General features: G+C 34.7%; 1 protein-coding gene and 2 non-coding genes across 3 annotated transcripts; 2 read left to right on the plus strand and 1 right to left on the minus strand.

Moving 5' to 3' along the window:
- The first annotated feature begins 11,234 nt into the window (after nucleotides 1-11,234).
- Nucleotides 11,235-11,322, plus strand: LOC145135106 (small nucleolar RNA Z223). Its single transcript, XR_013719585.1, has one exon. It is a non-coding gene; the product is annotated as a small nucleolar RNA Z223 (small nucleolar RNA).
- A 166-nt stretch (nucleotides 11,323-11,488) lies between these two features.
- On the plus strand, nucleotides 11,489-11,597 carry LOC145135147 (small nucleolar RNA snoR97). The gene has a single exon (XR_013719625.1). It is a non-coding gene; the product is annotated as a small nucleolar RNA snoR97 (small nucleolar RNA).
- A 3,687-nt stretch (nucleotides 11,598-15,284) lies between these two features.
- LOC145131120 (agglutinin-like) lies at nucleotides 15,285-17,490 on the minus strand. Its single transcript, XM_079065850.1, has 5 exons — nucleotides 17,324-17,490; nucleotides 16,576-16,816; nucleotides 16,256-16,480; nucleotides 15,711-16,163; nucleotides 15,285-15,590 (listed from the first exon to the last, which is right to left on the minus strand). Exons 1-5 carry the CDS (start codon nucleotides 17,488-17,490, stop codon nucleotides 15,348-15,350), a joined length of 1,329 nt encoding a protein of 442 aa, XP_078921976.1. The 3' UTR covers nucleotides 15,285-15,347.
- Between the last annotated feature and the right edge of the window lie 1,390 nt (nucleotides 17,491-18,880).

Raw genomic sequence — 18,880 nt, forward strand, 5'->3', positions numbered from 1 at the left:
TTGTGTGTGTTTGAAGCTACTTGGAAGAAAGGGAAGATTGTAGAACAAGGAAGAGCTGCTAGATCCAGAAACCTTGCTTCATTTTCGTTATTTTATGGTAAGAAAGTCTCAACCTTGCCTTGGGGTTGTTTAGATCTTCATCTTAATGTCTTTTGCTTGATTTTGTCCAAATGATATGGTCTTTGGGAGTTGGATGTCCCATTTGGCCAAACCCTTTCAGATCTAGGGTCCTTGGGAGCTTTTATGGTATAAAGGTGCCAACTTTGTGGCCCTAAGAGCTCCATGCACCATCTAATCCTTTGTTTTGGCCTTTTAAGCTTCATTTGGCCATGCATGTGAGTAAAGTTGGAGGCTTTACGTGATCTTTTAGCCTCTAAGGTCCATATCTATGTTCCTATGTCCTATCTTGAGGATTTGGTGGTTTTTGAATTAAGACATAAGCCTTTTTGGTTTAGGGTTTGAGCTTAATGCCTTTAGGGTGGTTCTTAATGGGTAAAGTTGGAAACTTTACCATTCTAGACGTGTTTTCAGTCTAGATCTGGAAGATAGGGTTTTGATTTGAAGAATTGTGGCTTAGTGCATTAAGTGGGTTGGGAGACTGAAGAACTCGACGAGTTCATAGGAGAACTCAGCGAGTTGGTTTGGGATTGTCCCAATTTTGTTAAAAAAGGAGAAACTCGACGAGTTGAGGGGAAACTCGGCGAGTTGGATCGACTTTTCACGATCCTGTTGATTATTGGGGGGGGGGGGGAATCGACGAGTTGAGGAACAACTTGGCGAGTTGAGTCAACTTGGAGCATTGACTTTGACTTTTGACTTATGTCGTTGACCAAGTTTGTCCCAAGGGGTGTTTGAGGTAATCTGAGTTGTATTCAAGGAAATATGTGTTGGATTAATGTCTTAGTCCATAACTATATTTGGTATGTACTTGACCCGACCCGACATGGTCCATTTGGGTTGCACTTCACCGGCACAATTTATATGGATAGTCTTTTGAGAATAGTATATTTATGATTTATATTAATATATTATAAGTTCTAATATATTAATATGGAATCATATTATTTAATTAGTATTGATCAAGAATTAATTTAGAATTAATTAAGTGATAAAAAAGAACTAATTAAATATGGACTCTTATATATATGGAATGGGCCAAGTTCATTTAGGATGGGCTAAGCTTTCATGGATGGTCCATGGAGCTTTTAACCCATGGATCCTATGTAAATGAAAGGTCATGGGTATTAGGGTTTACATGGATGTAACCCTAATCCTCCATAATATATAAAGGGGTCCTTGGCTCACAAAATTGGTACAAGTGTGTGAAAATAAGAGTGGGCCGATTTTAGTGTGCATACATATTATCTCAAGTTCTTCCAAGGTGTTTTGGTGATTTGTGATTCCATTTGAGGCGTCCACACTATTGGGGCTAAGCTCTTAAAGCTTGAAGACATCAAGCTACATCAAAAGGTATGTCATCTAACTAGAACTTTGTAGTATAGGTGCTTCATAATATGCTAGTTAGGATGAAACCTTGGATTAGTTAATATTTGCATGTATAATAGAGAAAACATAGATCCAAGGTTTATAGGGTTGCATGTACATCATAGGAGTGTTAGAATGCTTAAAACCCAACAGTGGTATCAGAGCCAGGTTGTTTTCTGTTATATTGATGCAAATGTTTTATTTTCAAGTTGGAAAAAAAAGGAAAAAAAAACATGACGTTTGTCAAATATTAAGATAATTACTTGTTTTGTGAAAAACGAATTATTTGTAAAATTTGAATCATTTGTTATATGAGTTGAATTAGGTCAAATTTAGTAAAAGATAAAATGATATGATTATTTTATTAGTTTTAAAAGTTTGATCTAAATGTTTTAAGGAGTTACATATTTTGTCATAAAATTTTGGAGCTCAAAAGTTTTTTTTTAAAGTTGTGATCTTAAGGGTTTTTTAAACTTCCATAAGTTATGGATATGAAAGTTTTTTTTTTAAAAAAAAATTTGATTCAAAGTTTTTATGGAGTTACAAAATTTGGTGTTAATGTTTTAAAGAATTCCATAACTTGTTCTTAAGTTATGGAACATGGAAAGTTTCATCATAAAACACCATTAATTCCATAAGTTATGGAATCCAAAGGTTTTCAAGAATTACAAAACTTGCCCTCAAGTTTTGGAAGTTGAGAAAAGTTTTTTATGAAAAAAAGAATTGAATTCTAAAACTCTTGGGTTCATAACTTAAACAATTAATTAAATGGTTTTAATTTTGAGTTTAATAATTGGAATTATGATGTTTTGTTGAATAGTTCAAATTAACTATTATGGACTTTATTAATAGTTAATTAAAGCGTTTAATTAAAAGAGTATTATTAAATCCATAAATATATGGTTTGAGTTTAATTAAATTAAAAGTCTAATTTAATTAATAGATTAAACCACCAAGTATTTTAAATGGCTAAAATACACCCTTATACTATTATAATATTAAAAGTTTAATATATTATATGTATAAGAGCAAGTCATCTTACCATTAGTAGGCCTCATTCACGAAGCCGGTCTATAAGGGGGGTATAAGGTTACTGCCTATAAAATGGCAGTTTAATGGGTGTCCACTCTCACTCACCGCTTCCTTGACCGGTGGAGGGTCGTTAGCCGAACAGGTAGGACAAAGACTATAATTCTCCTTTCATTATAAGTATAATGATAAATACTAAGTAACTAAACACTTATAAATTCTCAATCTTAGTTACTTAGGAAAATATGAATAAGGTGCTAATCCATGAAATTACACTTTGCACTTTGTTTAAGCTGTTAGTGGAGCGTGTGTGGTAAACCGGCACACTAACCTGGACTTAACAAGGTAGGCAAAGGGTAACTTAATGTTTATCATAGTATCGTTGGAGCGTGTGTGGTTAACCGGCACATCGATTGAGGGGTAAATATTAAGGGTACCAAGTATATTTGCCTGGCTACTTCACACCTTGTTTTGTGATCCTCGGCATCCCAGTCACAAAACCTGAAGGGCACACTCGAGATTGAAACATGCCATTGAAAAGTTCAATGAATCTCAAAAGAATCTAGGAGTTTCAAAACCAATTAAAACCTAATAATACATTTCGTTTATCTTGGTGGAAATTGGTGAATCGTCATTCACCTACCTTCAAATATTTTATAGCTTGGATTACGGCATCCCTCTTCCAAGTTATAAAATAGTTTGTTGGGTCCTAGCCTTAATATATCATATTGGGTGTTATATTAAGGACTTAAATCAACTTTACGTGAATTTCTCCCATTGTTGATGTCTGGTTTAGACAACAATGATCTTCCCAAACCAAGCTTTCGTAATGAATATGACTTCCCGAGTTTGGCTCATGGAAGTCATACTTCTCTTCCTCCACCTCCTCCAATTATTCTCCCTAACCCACAAGTTCAAGGTCACTCAAGCACTAATGGCAAGCAAGGTCTATGTGTGATCACATCTTAGAGATGAAGTCACATATTGACAAGTCGGGAGAGTTGGGTGTCAAAGTCTTGAGAAATTTGGATGTTCAATAACTTTCTAAGTCACATAGTGAGTTCCTTTGGGACTACTATGAAACAGACTATGATATGAACCTTAATGATCATATCTATTTGCTTGGTCCTGCTGAATCAGCAATGATTTGGAACGATAGTAAAGCAAATTTGATTAGAAGATCAATTTCCCAAAAACTTTATGGAGAGTGATAATGGTGACACTGGAAATCCAGAAAAAGCATTCTCTTCCCAACAGAAAGGGATTGGCCATAGTCAACCCGGTTGACCAAATGGTAAAGAGAAAGGCTAAGTCTGAGATAGTCCCATTACCAAAGGGTCCATATGTTTATTTTGCCAAAGGAAGGGGCGTTGATTGCAAAGCTGCCAAATTTACCTAAGGATGTTAAAGTCAATAAGTTTGACTCTACATCAGGTACAGCCCATTATCTAACTCTGTTAAGTTCTATTCTAAGATCCTCATTACATGATGTGACTGGGTCACATGTTGATGTTTTAAGAATCAAAGAATAGAGAGAAGTCTTAAAGGAAGTATATGTTGATTCTGATCGCGAAGGTGGATTTCGATCGCATTAGAATTTTGAGCAGTTGCTTAAGAAGTTATGATATATTGCTAAGGAATAGATAACAACAATTTTCCATGTGGATTGTAAGGATAAGTTTTTCCGCAAAGTTTTAAAATAAAAGAAAATTGTTTAATTTTATTTATTTGAAGTATCCTTACAATGGCATTTGTGGAAAATTGTTGCTTATATGATTCCACTGACAGCAATATTGGAAAATGGATTTGATTCCTTCATTTGTGGTAGTGTCTAAATTTACCAAATCAGGAAAGTTCCTCATCACCCAAGTTTCAATTGGACCGAAACTTCGAATCATGCAAGTTGAATAGTATGATGAATGAGAACTTTCAAGCATTGGAAAATCAAGACTAATTACTTGTTCACATGGATGTGTGAGTCAAGTGAAGGACTAAAGGGATCGAGTACACATTCTTGTGCACTGGTCATGTCCACCACAAAGCTCGTTAAGACTATTTGATTTACTAAAGTTTAGTAAATATGGTTATACTTACAAGTTTAAGTATAATTCTGAAACATTGGAAAAGTCTCAATGTATGGCAGAACGAATGGGAAGAATCAAATTAGGTAGAGAGATAAAAGTTTCTCAAATCTGAAAAGATGGGAGAGTACTTTAGTATCATGTTTGTGATCATCTTGATGATTTAGAAATCATATCACAATTAGTCCTCTAAAGGTCATCTTAGTGCATTCTTATGACTAAGAAGAGGAGTCATGAATTGTTGAAATGGTTAGATCAGGAAGATGAGTCATACTTCGTTCCAAAACAATTCTTAGAGTCATACTCCAAGATTGTAACTTGAGTGACATATCTTAAAGAAAGGTTTAAAACACTTGTCAAATGTAAGAGTAAAAGTGTCCTACTCTTGTACATTTGAAATTGGTAAGTTGTGATGTTTTGGATAAAACAAAGACCAACTAAGGCCAATTGTGTGAAGTGTTTGTCTTGATAAAGAATCCACACTATCTCTTGAATATTTGGCAAGATAGTCTTATATGTCAAGAGGATAGTGGGAGTCTTAAAGATCCTAAAAAGAATTTCAAGAACTAATCAAGAATAAAACCTGAGGTTCTTCACTAGCACACGACTTGAGGTTTATAACCTATCGTGTTGAAATATTCTGTGCCCATTCCAGTTAAAGTTGGCTTTGCATAGGAGTTCTGAAAGTTCTCAATTGGTTGCATAACAACTTGGAAGCAATGGCAGGCCCTGTACTGCTAGGTGGCAAGAAGTTAAGATTGCATAAGTTCAGTCCATATGAGTTTGGATTTGTCATTATCCTTGTCTTGTGACTATGGTTTTGACGATTCACATGGATAAGAACACATACACCATAAAATCTAAGGGTCATAAGGTTTCTCTCCGATTCATGAAAATGATGGTGAGGAAACACTTCCACCAAGTAGATTTGAAGCAGATGGCAAAAGGTCTAAACAATTGAGACTATGATTACGACATCCATTTTCATAGTTCTGAAATTGTTTAGACACACATGCATGCTATCTAAGGAAAGGTGTATGATTTTGATAAAGTTTTATCAAAGCATCTCGTATCAGAAATCTGAACTTTGGTAAGAAAGTCAATAAAGTATTGATTTCTAGAAGTCCAGCTGATTTCTGAGTACATGTCAAAGCTAGTGGGAGCATAAGTGTTACGCTAATAATCATCATGTTAGTGGGAGCATGATAATTATTGTTAGTGTTGCAAGTTAGCAATGTTAATTATAGAAAACAAAAGTTTCAATTCGTGAGGCTGCAGGGATTGAAAAAGTTGTTTTGCTATAATTAAGGGAGAGGATATACTTCATTTCAGTTCTAAAGGCTTAGATTGACACCTTAATCATCTTTAGTCAAGAATATATATACGAATTTGATGTTGGATTGGTTCAACTTAAGGAAATTCTATATATTGCGTTCTCAAAATTCAATTATGATTACGGCATCCCTCTTCATAGTCAAATTTTGAAAACATGGCAAATAAAAATATTGTAGCAAAAGACTGGTCTAGAATCATGTCTTTATGTGAGACATCATGAATCGTGTACCATTTGCTTTGGGTACAGGATCGATTGCATGTGCTATAATATTTGTCATTTCTAAATTTTTCCAAATGCCCAGAGGCATTAACAAGGGAAAAGGTCTAAAATTGGATATGACTAAAATGATTAAGCAATTGTCGAGGACAATCTGAGGTTTACCAAAGATTGGTTGCTCAGGGGCAGTTGGAAGTATAGTGCTAATTTTGGAAGGACCATATTGACATATTCTGAAAAGAGGCATCTCTTATTCAGAAGTGATAGTCAAAATGAGAATATGGAGTTGTCTCCATAGGTGGAAGTTATCTGTGTAAGATTAGAAAACTTAATGCAAGAAGCATGTCCAAAGCAATGTACTTTGAATATGAGACTTAGTTTCCATGGAGTTGATCTCCATTGGAATACCTTATAATGACTGTTGACAAGTCTTTGTGACTTTGTACATATTCATTACAGGAGGGTCAGTGCATATAAGTTTAAAATCTAAACAGATTTCGATAAATGATAGGAATTTGAAATTCTCACATTTTTCGATAAGGATTTGGGAGTGTGAAATTAGAATCATTGAAATTATGTTCAATTGGTTTATTTCACAAAGTAAGGATCATAGACAGACATAGAGTGCATACTTGGTGTATGGCAAAGCTATTGTTTAAGAAAAACATAGTGTACATGCTTGGAGCATGGGAAAACTAGTGTTTTTAATTCAAGTATAAAGTTGATAAAGCCGAAACAATGAATAATGAGTAATCAGTATGGTGATAAATAAAAGTGTTTATTTATATTCATAGGGTTTGATACCATATTTGATTCATTTATTCTTGTGTTTCACTTTGCATGTTTTGACTTCCAGAATAACTAAGTCGCTCTTCCTGGATGATTAAGTTATTCAAACCATCCACAGTCGGTCATATGTTGGAAGTAGATATGAATCAAGACTGTCATGGGTTGGTTTGTAGAGGTCCAAGTTGGTGGACAAAGTGGTGCTACAACACTCATGAGTGCTCATAAGTTCTGAGTATTGGATTCATCCCGCGCTCATTTGAATCACTTCATGGATTTTATCACGAGTGATCATGAGACGATAATATCTTATATTATTCAAACCTAGAGATATGAGTTGTTACTATGAGTTGGTTATACATTGATTGCACGAAAACGCATTTGGTAACTCGATGTTATAAAACGTGCCTTTGTGTATGATTCAACAAGTAGTAGAACAAGCCATATGAGTTGAAGTTTATCCATTCCTTTTACCTTCGGGATAAAAGCGATATCTGTGGGCCCCTCGATGATTTAGCGATGACACATGTGAGTGCTTGGCCAAGCCAGGACTGATTTGATTTGTTCAATCAGTCAGTCATCATAAATCGAAAATCGGGAAACAACAAATGGACAGAGAGAATGATTATAATCCATGTCTCAGTCCATATGATATCTAGAATGGAGGAATATATGATCCCTTATCTAATGGACAAGTCATTGACAAGGTCAGAGTTCGACAGCGGCTTTAAGAGCTACGATTGCCAGTTAGGTTTTGAAGTCATACTCAATAATAGTTTTAGACTTATCCAAGTGGGAGACTGTTGGATTAATGTCTAAGTCCATAACTATATTTGGTATGTACTTGACCCGACCCGGCATGGTCCATTTGGGTTGCACTTCACCGGCACAATTTATATGGATAGTCTTTTGAGAATAGTATATTTATGATTTATATTAATATATTATAAGTTCTAATATATTAATATGGAATCATATTATTTAATTAGTATTGATCAAGAATTAATTTAGAATTAATTAAGTGATCAAAAAGAACTAATTAAATATGGACTCTTATATATATGGAATGGGCCAAGTTCATTTAGGTTGGGCTAAGCTTTCATGGATGGTCCATGGAGCTTTTAACCCATGGATCCTATGTAAATGAAAGGTCATGGGTATTAGCGTTTACATGGATGTAACCCTAATCCTCCATAATATATAAAGGGGTCCTTGGCTCACAAAATTGGTACAAGTGTGTGAAAATAAGAGTGGGCCGATTTTAGTGTGCATACATATTCTCTCAAGTTCTTCCAAGGTGTTTTGGTGATTTGTGATTCCATTTGAGGCTTCCACACTATTGGGGCTAAGCTCTTAAAGCTTGAAGACATCAAGCTACATCAAAAGGTATGTCATCTAACTAGAACTTTGTAGTATAGGTGCTTCATAATATGCTAGTTAGGATGAAACCTTGGAATAGTTAATATTTGCATGTATAATAGAGAAAACATAGATCCAAGGTTTATAGGGTTGCATGTACACCATAGGAGTGTTAGAATGCTTAAAACCCAACAATATGGGCTTAGGGTAAGACCCATATGGGATTGGGCCCAATTTGGAAATTTGGGCCATTAATGGACTTTTATGGATCTTATAGTTTTGGCCCCTATTGGTTTTGGGCTTGGGCCTTGGATGTGAGTCTTGTTGGGTCAGGGGTAAAATGGTCATTTTACCCCAAGTTTGGATTATGGCTCATGGTTTGGATTTCAGTTGCTAAGTGAATGTTGTTTTGGTAATTGTTAGTTTGGGAAATCGTCAGGGCAGTAGCTAGGGATTTCGTGCAGTAAGCTTCAGCATTCGAGGTGAGTTTCCTCATTGTTGTATGGGCCGAAGGCACCAATGCCGGCCTATTTGGTTTATGTATTGTAAAAAGACCCGGGGGTTAGCCCTTGGAATTATGTATGAAAGACCAAGTGGTAGCTCCTAGCACACTATATGCAAGACCAGAGTCTGAACTATGGCAAGTATTTAGTTAAGTAGTATTGTTTGTATGCTAGTTGTCTTTCTGGTGCTTGCATAGAAGACTAGGAGGCGGCTCTTGGCACTTGTCTGTAAGACCCAGGGTTGTGGCCCTCGGCCCGGCAAGAAAGACCACGAGGTGGCTCGTGGCATAATGGTAAGACTATGTGCGGCACAAAGCACCTTTAGTGTTTATGATATATGATTGATATGTATGGCTCGCGGTTATGTATGATATGTATGGACCGTTCGATATGTATGGTATGTAGTATTTGGGGAACTCACTAAGCTTTGTGTTTACGGTTTTCATTTTTTGTTTCAGGTACTCCAGTTTTGAAATGAAAGGGGATCAGGACGATCACAACGCATACACCCGTGATTTACGCAAAATGTGATCTATGGGATTGGACTCTGATAATTGTTTATTTGAAATATTTTTCAATGTCTTGAACAAAGTCATTAAAGTGCTTTTACTGTATTAAAAATGAAATTTTTATCTTGGAATTTTGGGTCGTTACAAAAAAAGTAACAATAATTAATGAAAGATAAAGATAACACTTACTAGATGTATTGTCTGACTTCTTGACAGCTATTCAATACAAACCAATCTATATTACATTTTTCCCTTATAACAAGATATTTGATTTTTGTTGCGCTGGCCAGTCGACACTTAGACTTAAACATCCAAAACTTTTTTTTTCAATGACAATGTCTTGGTTTCTTTCAGGGCGATTGAATTGAGTCTGCACATCTCGAAGGTACATCGAACAAAATGATAAAGCTTCTTCAGCAACATAACCTTCAGCTTACAACCTTCGGGCCTCGCCTTATTTCTGACATAGTTTTTTAGTTTTTTCATATATACCTTTGGAGCGAATACATCCAACTCATACATAACAGGCCTCCGACAATCGCTTCATCAGGTTAATGCAAAACTAAATGAATCATAATGTCAAAAAACGTTGGAGGATAAATCAACTCTAACATGCACATGATTCTAATAGTGTCTTTTTTTTTGCTTTCCTCATATATTCCACCTTTAGTGTTCGGGAGAAAATTTGATTGGAAAATGTACAAAGATCTACAATTGGTGTAGAAATTTCTTTGTCCAATAACGCTCTAACTCCAACTGGTATCAAAAGTTGCATAAGAATGTGATAGTAATGCGATTTCAACCCAATAATGTTAGTATAATTATCTGCCACTTTCTTACTAATGTTATGTCCAAACCCATCTGGTAGTTTCACATCATTAATAAATTGACAAAAGATATTGCGGTCAGTTTTCTTGAATGAGTATCTTGCCTGTGGTCTAGTGAACTTGTTACATTTTTTTGCAACCATTTATTATGCCGGATATTCAGATTTCTCAAGTCCTCCTGTGCATTTGATGTGTCTTTATTCTTATCATTCATCATAGAAGTACCCAAAACACTCTCACCCACATTTTTATCGAAATGCATCACATCTATGTTATGCTTCAGCTACTGAGAAGACCAATACTCGAGATCGAAAAAATACTACGTTTCGACCAGTTCAACTTGAATCCTTGCCGATCCATGTTTTCCTTGAGAGTCTTAGGATTTTTACCCGGTTTATGAAGTAGCAGACGACCTAAGGCGTACGTTGCGAGGTTCACTTGAGAAGTCAGGGTAATCTACGTCAAACACATTCTTCACAATGAAATTTATGTATGTCCTTTCCAAGTGAATTGGGGCCGGGAATCAACAAGGCCACAATGAATGATGAATCTTTCATACAAATCCATGGTGGCAGATTGTATGTGGTGAGTACGACTGACCATGTACTATGTAGATTACACATGTTACCGAATAGATGAAAGTCACCAACTGCCAGTCCTAGGCGTATGTTGCAAGGTTCACTTGAGAAGTCAGGGTAATCTACGTCAAAGTTTTGCCAAGACTCTCCATCAACGGGATGACGCATCACATCATCTTCTGAACTCCCAGTACTATGCCATATCATATTTTTGGAAGTGTACCTTGAACAATACAAACATCGTAGTCTAGGGGTAGGGTCGGCCTTACCCTTCGCCAAACTAAGCAAGGGATTAGGGCCCCCAATTCCAAGGGCCCTAATTTTGAAGCTTATTTCCAGAAACTGAGAACTAAAAATCAATTGTTACGTACGCCGGACGCCACAATCAACAATTCCATACCGACGATTTGATTTCTACAAAATCGCAACCATCTGTTTAGTTTGCTTCTTCCTTCTCGGCTTCTCCTCCTCTCCTCCAATCTTGATTCTTTTGGTTTGGTCAAAGTTATGGCTTTTAATAAAATTTTGAAGTGATGATTAATACACAAATTTAAGCCAGTTTTGCTTCATAAAATTCATGATAGATAGAGCTGTAATTTACTCTGAGCTTCTGGTAATTAAACTTCAAAATTTGTGCTTTTCAAATTAAGATAACTTTTGTAATATTTGTGAGATTTTTTTGTTGATTACTTACATTTTCAATATACCAATGATGAAGTAATCCAAATTTATGAGATACGGTGGATCCAAGACCTTGCTGGATTTCTTCTTTGTATTGAAATATATAACGGGCTAAGGGTTGAAAAAATATAGAGATGAATGTGTTGTCTATCAGTTTCTTCTTTTGTAATATCAATGAGATTGGAGTTAAATAACAGCACAACATATCATGAGAAGATGTTTTTTTGTTGATACTATTTACTTAGATTTATGTTTAATATTATTTTTTATTTATAACTTTACTCAAAATTTATGAGACATGTATGTTGTATTGGTTTATAATATTGTATTACTTAGTTTTATCTTTCAGTGGTTGTTGCTTTATGGTATAATTTTGAAAGAAAACGATGAATACATATTTTTTATGTATTAGACACGACACCCATACAAAGTTGAAGATGTGAAATTTAAAAACAATAGACCATTCATTACTGTCATTGGATCTTCATTTCGTGTATTGGTACCCAGTTGCTTTGGTCTCTTATTTATGTTCGTGTATGGTTGGCTGATTATGCTATATTTGGATGATGTTGGTTCTTTATCTTTCTGCTGCTTCTGTTCCCTACATTGATTCATGCCCAGTAATGTGTATACTAATGATTCTAGTTGGACTAGACTTAATTTTTTCATTTTCAGAGACTCAGAGTTGGAACTTGGAATGAAATTGAGTTTTCAGTTTTCAGTTTTCCATTATCTTCTATTCTCAACACTTTCAAGAACTCTAGTGTCACTGACTCACTATGTAGATTAAAGGCCAAAGGGCCCCAAAATTTTGATTCGCTTACATCCCCCAAACTGGTTGAGCCAAACCTGTCTAGGGGTCATTGGAAACTACTGTAATACCTTATGAGCCGCCTTCTTATCCTTGGTGTTTTTATTAATCCATTAACTCTCTTTACATCCATGATATAACTTGGTTTCGACTGCCTCTAACAACTGTTCAAAATCATCATCGACACCGCTAGCCCTTATATTCGAGGTTCCTTCATCGAGGTTGGTATCATTTTCTTTTGACTCCCACATAACATCATCAATAACATCGTCCATCTCGTTACTTGGCGCCAAGACATCTACAACCAGATGATTTAAAGGTTCACCGTGATATGTTCATGTTTCGTATGACCGACTGAAATCATATATACGAACATGACTTGTCATTGCTTTCGTATCCACGAAGTAACGATTATCACATTGCTTACGTGGACATCTGGTTTTACCTTTACTATCTAGGTGTGACATGGATCTCTTGACAAAAGAGTTGATTCCTAGCTGGAACTCAGGAGATTGACGATGTGGATTAGTAGTCCAATTTTTTATCAATAGACATGATACAACTGAAACATAATTTAGTATTTGAGGTTTACTCTACGGGAAATAAAAATCAAGTAGAGTATTCATAAAGTCGATGATTCAAAAGGTATCCCAACACGGGAACATAGGAACAAATAATCAGAATTGAAGAGTATTCACAAAGGTAGGCTTCTAAACCCACTTTTTAAATACCTTATCTCATATGGGAACGTGTATAACATGATTGTATGTTTAAGAAAAATTCGCTAGCATTTCCCCTTAGCCCCCAAGTATATATATATATATATATATATATATATATATATATATATATATATATATATATATATATATATATATATATATATATATATATATATATATATATATATATATATATATATATACACCCGAGTAGCGAAGAGAAAATCACAACCGAATCTTTCTTAAACAAACAGTCATGTAATACATGTTCACATCCTAAATGAGATAAAGTATTCAAAAAGCAGTCCCAAAACAGTGACAGCCCGAAATTAATTTCTAAATCAATTTCGAGTGAGTATTTCTAGGCTCGTGACGATTACAAAGAAGACACACAAACGAATAGAGTTTGAAAGAATTTTTTTGTCATTTATAGCATCTTACTTTTGTATATTTTTGTTATTTATGGAATATGATTTTGTTTAAAATTTTCTACAATAGCATTATACTTTAAATATTATATTATGTATTCAATTTAAGCATTATACTTTTGAATATATTTTTTATTTATAATATCATAATTTATCCTATTATACCATTGTACTTTAAATATTATATTGTTTTTTCTATTTGAGCATTGTACTTTTCGAAAGTACAATGCTATAATGGAGAAAAATGAAAAAAATAGATTTTGTATTTGTGTGTAATTTGGAAAGTACAATGCCGTAATGGAAAATAATAAAAAACAATAGTTTGCAAAGTACAAACTATTTTATTTTCATTTTTTTCCTTTATAGCATTGTACTTCCAAGTTACATACAAAATACACACTTTTATATATATATATATATATATATATATATATATATATATATATATATATATATATATATATATATATATATATATATATATATATATATATATATATATTTCAATTATAGCTTTGTACTTTCCAAGTTGCATACAAATACACAATTCTTTTTTAATTATAGCATTCTACTTTCCAAGTTGAATGCAAACACACAATTTTTTTTTCCATTTTTTTTACATTCTACATAAATACACTTAAACATGCTTCCTACACATATTGCATATTTATTATTACATCATACATCAAACATATTACAATATAAACAATTACACTTAAACATACATCCTACACAAAAAAAAAGTTTTTGTATTTGTATGTAATTTGTAAAGTACAACGCTATAATGGAAAAAAAATGAAAAAAAAAACGTTGTAAAGTACAAACTATTTCATTTTTTTCCATTATAGCATTGTACTTTCTAAGTTGCATACAAATACATAATTTTTTTTTCAATGATAGCATTGTACTTTTCTTCCATTATAGCAACCTACTTTTTTTTTCCATTATAGCATCATATTTTTTTTTTCACACATTACATACATTATACATACAAATACACTTAAACATGCTTCCTACACATATTACATATTCATTATAGCATCATACGTTTTTTTTTTCATTATAGCAACCTACTTTTTATCATTTTTTCCATACATACAAATTACATATATAATTTCAAAAGTCATACACATACACAAATAATACACATACAAATACACATGGAAAAACACATACATACACATACAAGAGAAAAATCAAACAGAAAAAGAGAAAAAAAGAGAAAAAAATGAAAAAACTCACACTTGATGTCGTCGTTGATGAGGTTTGGAACGTCACTGACGTAAGGGGTAAGTCGCTGGTAATGGGGTGGGTCACCGGTGTGTTGGACGCCGATTGAAGCCTTGGACGGTTCGAGGTCGCAGGTCGCAATGATTTCTCCCGAAAAATGAAAATGGGACACACACTGAATTGGGACAGAATGAAGGGGGTATAATCTGCGACGAGTATTAGCGGCGACGTATACTAATTGCGGTGACGAAAGGATTAATAGCGGCGACTAGCGTTGGAGGGAATCTTTGGCGGTAATTTTTTAGTATTAGCGGCAAGGCTGTCGCCGGTAAAAGCGTCGCCGCTAAAGGTATTAAACGAAATGGATTTCCTGACGTTGGATTACGCCTAAATCGACGGCTATCAATTCACCTCGGCAGTTGACACGGATTGATGACGTGTTTCCATTAGCGGTGACGCATACCATTAGCGGCGACAAACAACTCGAAACTTGGTTGTCGCCGCTAACGGTGTGCGTCACCGCTAAAGGCGTCGCGACTAATGCTCACATTTCTCGTAGTGTACTCACTTTTGAGTTCTCTCCTATCTCTGAAATACGTGTATGAAATGTAATGTCATATTTTACAACACATTCAAAAACAAAACGGTAGATCCATAGTATCAAATTCCTAATATAAAAACAATATTTAAAGATGTTAACAAAGACTCGACCCACACAAAATGCATCATAAATCTAATAAAAATATAAATATATTTTCCCTTCATCTCATACTATAGTCTTCAAATAGACACCAATACTATCAAGATAACCTCCAGCAAGGCCATAAAATCCTGCAAAAGAACCATCATCAAATGATACAGTGAAATGCTCCCCTCTTATATTACCATAAGGTCCATGGGTTTTTTTGTTTGTCCCAAATGACATTGACTTTATTACTCTGTAACCATTTCTTGATAACGCAATTGTTCCACTGATGGAATTTATTTCCTCATTATAACCAAATATTACCTGATCGGACAAACAAACAATGTATAATTATCCGTTTAAAAAAAAAACAATGTTTAATTAAAAAAATTATAGCAAAATGGAGAAATTTAGAAAATGAATAATAGACTATGAAATGTTTACCTCCGAAACCGTTTCATAAAGATTCCACTGATCTATTTCAGTCCATTTGGTGTGTATTAAGCTTCTATATGTTGTGGTGAAGATGAGAAAATTTATGTTATCACCATGATTAATGGTTATCTTCTTCAAATGTTGATTGTTCTGCAGTTGTAGATCCCAGAAGTTAATCGGCGATCCAGGGAGAATTCTTCCCCATGTTCCAACCTTGACGACTTCCTCATTAGGTTTAACATATATACCAATGATATCAATGTAATAACCAGCAAGGCCATAAAACCCAACTATCAAGCCTTTTTCCCATGGTATAGAGAAATCAGTTTCTGTTGCTCGACCAAAAGGTCCATGTGTCCTTTTGTTCGTCTGAAAGGATAGTGATGAAATTATTGTTAAACCATCTCGAGCACCAATGGTTCCATTAATGCCAACTATTTCCTCATCACCATCAAAGATGACCTGTTTAATAAGCCACCATGCACAAAGATTATGTTTCAAAAAGACATACATACATCCATATTGATTCGTGGAATTAAGATCAACGTACGTACCTCAGAAACGGTTTCTCCACCGGCCAAACCACCACACTTGTCGGAATCGTGCAAAACATCTTTAGATTCACTAGTGAACATAAGAGAGTATATTCCATCACCATGGTCAATAGTTATCTTCACCAGGTTAAGGCCTTTCTCAAGTTTAAAAGACCATTTATTTTGAGGCTCTTCACTTCTTGTTCTTCCCCAAGTTCCTACTCGAATAATTCCTTTGCTAGAATCCTAGCATCAAAGGAAATATATAATTATTCAAGGTCAAATGTGGAAATAGAGAGTTAAAATGACATTAATTTGAGAGTCTTTCTTATGAAACTAACTTGAAGCTCCAATGCCTTCTCAAGGTTTTCAACAATCCAACCCATTGTTGGGCGTTCGCTTCGATTTTCTCTCAAGCATTGATATGCAACCATTGAGAACAGGTTTAATGAACCAACTTTCATTTGATTCATGAGATTGGGATCAATGATCTCGTCTAATCTGTTGTCTTCACAATACACGTGGGCCAGAGAAGAAAGAAACCGACGGTCATCTTGATATTTTTCAATAAGTGCCAACCTTCTACATAATATTTCAAATAGCACTACGCCAAATGAATACACGTCAGACTCCTTCGTTAGAATGCCTGTTCTTACATATTGTCGATCAACATAGCCGAAGGTGCCGCAAGCACTAGTGACAAGAAAAGTGAACTCAACATTTAAAGGGCCTATTTTTGACAATCCAAAATCTGATATTTTTGCTTCCCAATTCATATTTATATAGGAGGATGTTGGAGCTCTTTATATCGCGGTGAAGAACCCTATGTTGGGGTCCTACATCAGTATGTAGGTAATTAAAACCACGGGCTGCACCAAGGCTTATTTGGAGGCGTTGTATCTAGGAGAGGTTAGAGTCACATAGATATCTGTCAAGGCTTCCATTTTTTGCATACTCATATACGAGGATATTTTCTCCACTTTCATCACAAAACCCAATAAGAGAGATGAGGTTTTGTGTTTATAGCACGAAAGCATCTAAATTTCCATCAAGAACTCTCGGTTTCCTTGTCCAAATGTTCGGTCCAACCTCTTTATAGCAACGGTGATAGGCTGTCCAGATAGGGTGATTTTGCCTTTGTAGACTTTCCCAAATCCACCTCTTGCAATGAAATTATCATCCCCAAAGTTGTTGGTGGCCAATTGTATGTCTTCGAGTGGAATTTTTAAGTTTTGTACACCTTCCATGAGAGACATTATAACTGAAATGCACCTAACTCTCTTCAACCTACGTCAAATAACAAATGGGAGTCTGGAGCCTAAACACATGTTAAGCAAAACTATTTGCAATCACTATTTAAGTTCAAGATACATTCAGATAAAGCAACCTCCTTTTCGTTAATTTCATGGTCTCAAATAAGCCGTTTATTTTTATCAAAAAATATAAAATACTTAGATGAGTTTCTACAAACAACCAGAGTAATGGTCCTGACTTTTTTGTTACACGAATGATGACAACAAATTCAATCATTGCAAAATATAAACAATTGATATATAGGGACAGAAATAATAGAACTTGTCACACCCCAAAACCAAGAACGGCGGAAATGTTCAGGGGTGGAGGACGTCATGTAAAGTACCATAACAGTGAAAAGTAGTAAACAAGCAACAACATCATCTATTGCATTAAAAGTAAAGTTTTAATACATGAGTGTTCTTTCATTGTAATAAGACACCAAAATATGTAATCAAAATAAAGACGAGTCTTGTCTGTGCTCCGTCTTCTCAAAACCTGGTCATCGTACCTGTCTACTGGTGACCTGAGAATACAAGTTATTTTGAAAGTGTAGATCAGCATAAAGCTGGTGAATTCATAAGTATTATGGTGTCATTGATTTGAAAAGTTGTTATGAAAGACTTGTAAATGTTTAACGAAACATTTAGTATAAGTGTAAAAACCCTAGAAAATCCCATATTTCTTACTAGTATAAAAGGTAGTCTTCTACCAAGACCTGAATGCTTTGAAAGTTGCATTTCTGTATCAATGAAAGTTTTTCCCATGTGCGACTATTATTATAAATATATAGTCTACCTCATCGTTTATGTGAATGTGTCACAAATTAAAAGTAATAGGGAAATTTATATAATCATTGAAATCGTATCCTGTTGCCATAGGATAAACACGGCGTGGAAACTCGCCGAACAGTACACCCGAGAACATCCGTCGATGAACAGGTCCCGCTATAGCTAGCATCCAGGTGTAGGATGGTCAGTCCCGTATAGTATATATAGTATTTCTCTCTGTATAGATATAGTATTTCTCTCTATATAACATGTAGTAGTATCTCTCCATATAGTAGTATAGACTCATCAATGAACTGACTCCTGTGTAATTCCTTGTAATAGGAATAGTAATTTGTATCCCCTAAACTATACCTATAATAGTTTACTGGAATGTAAATTGAATGTCCAAGTAGGTTTATACACCCTTGCTACACAAGAGTGTTGGAACTGAATAAAGAATGAAAGCTCTCATATCAATACATATATACATGAAACATAAGTGTATAGATATGGTTTTTAACAATAAGTTGAAAGAGGTTTTGAAATACATTTCAGAGTTTTGAACAATAAATAATAATGACTT

This window comes from Lactuca virosa, chromosome 8 (genome assembly GCF_052849685.1).
Source record: "Lactuca virosa cultivar CGN04683 chromosome 8, Lactuca_virosa_CGN04683_v6, whole genome shotgun sequence".
Taxonomy (NCBI): Eukaryota; Viridiplantae; Streptophyta; class Magnoliopsida; order Asterales; family Asteraceae; genus Lactuca; species Lactuca virosa.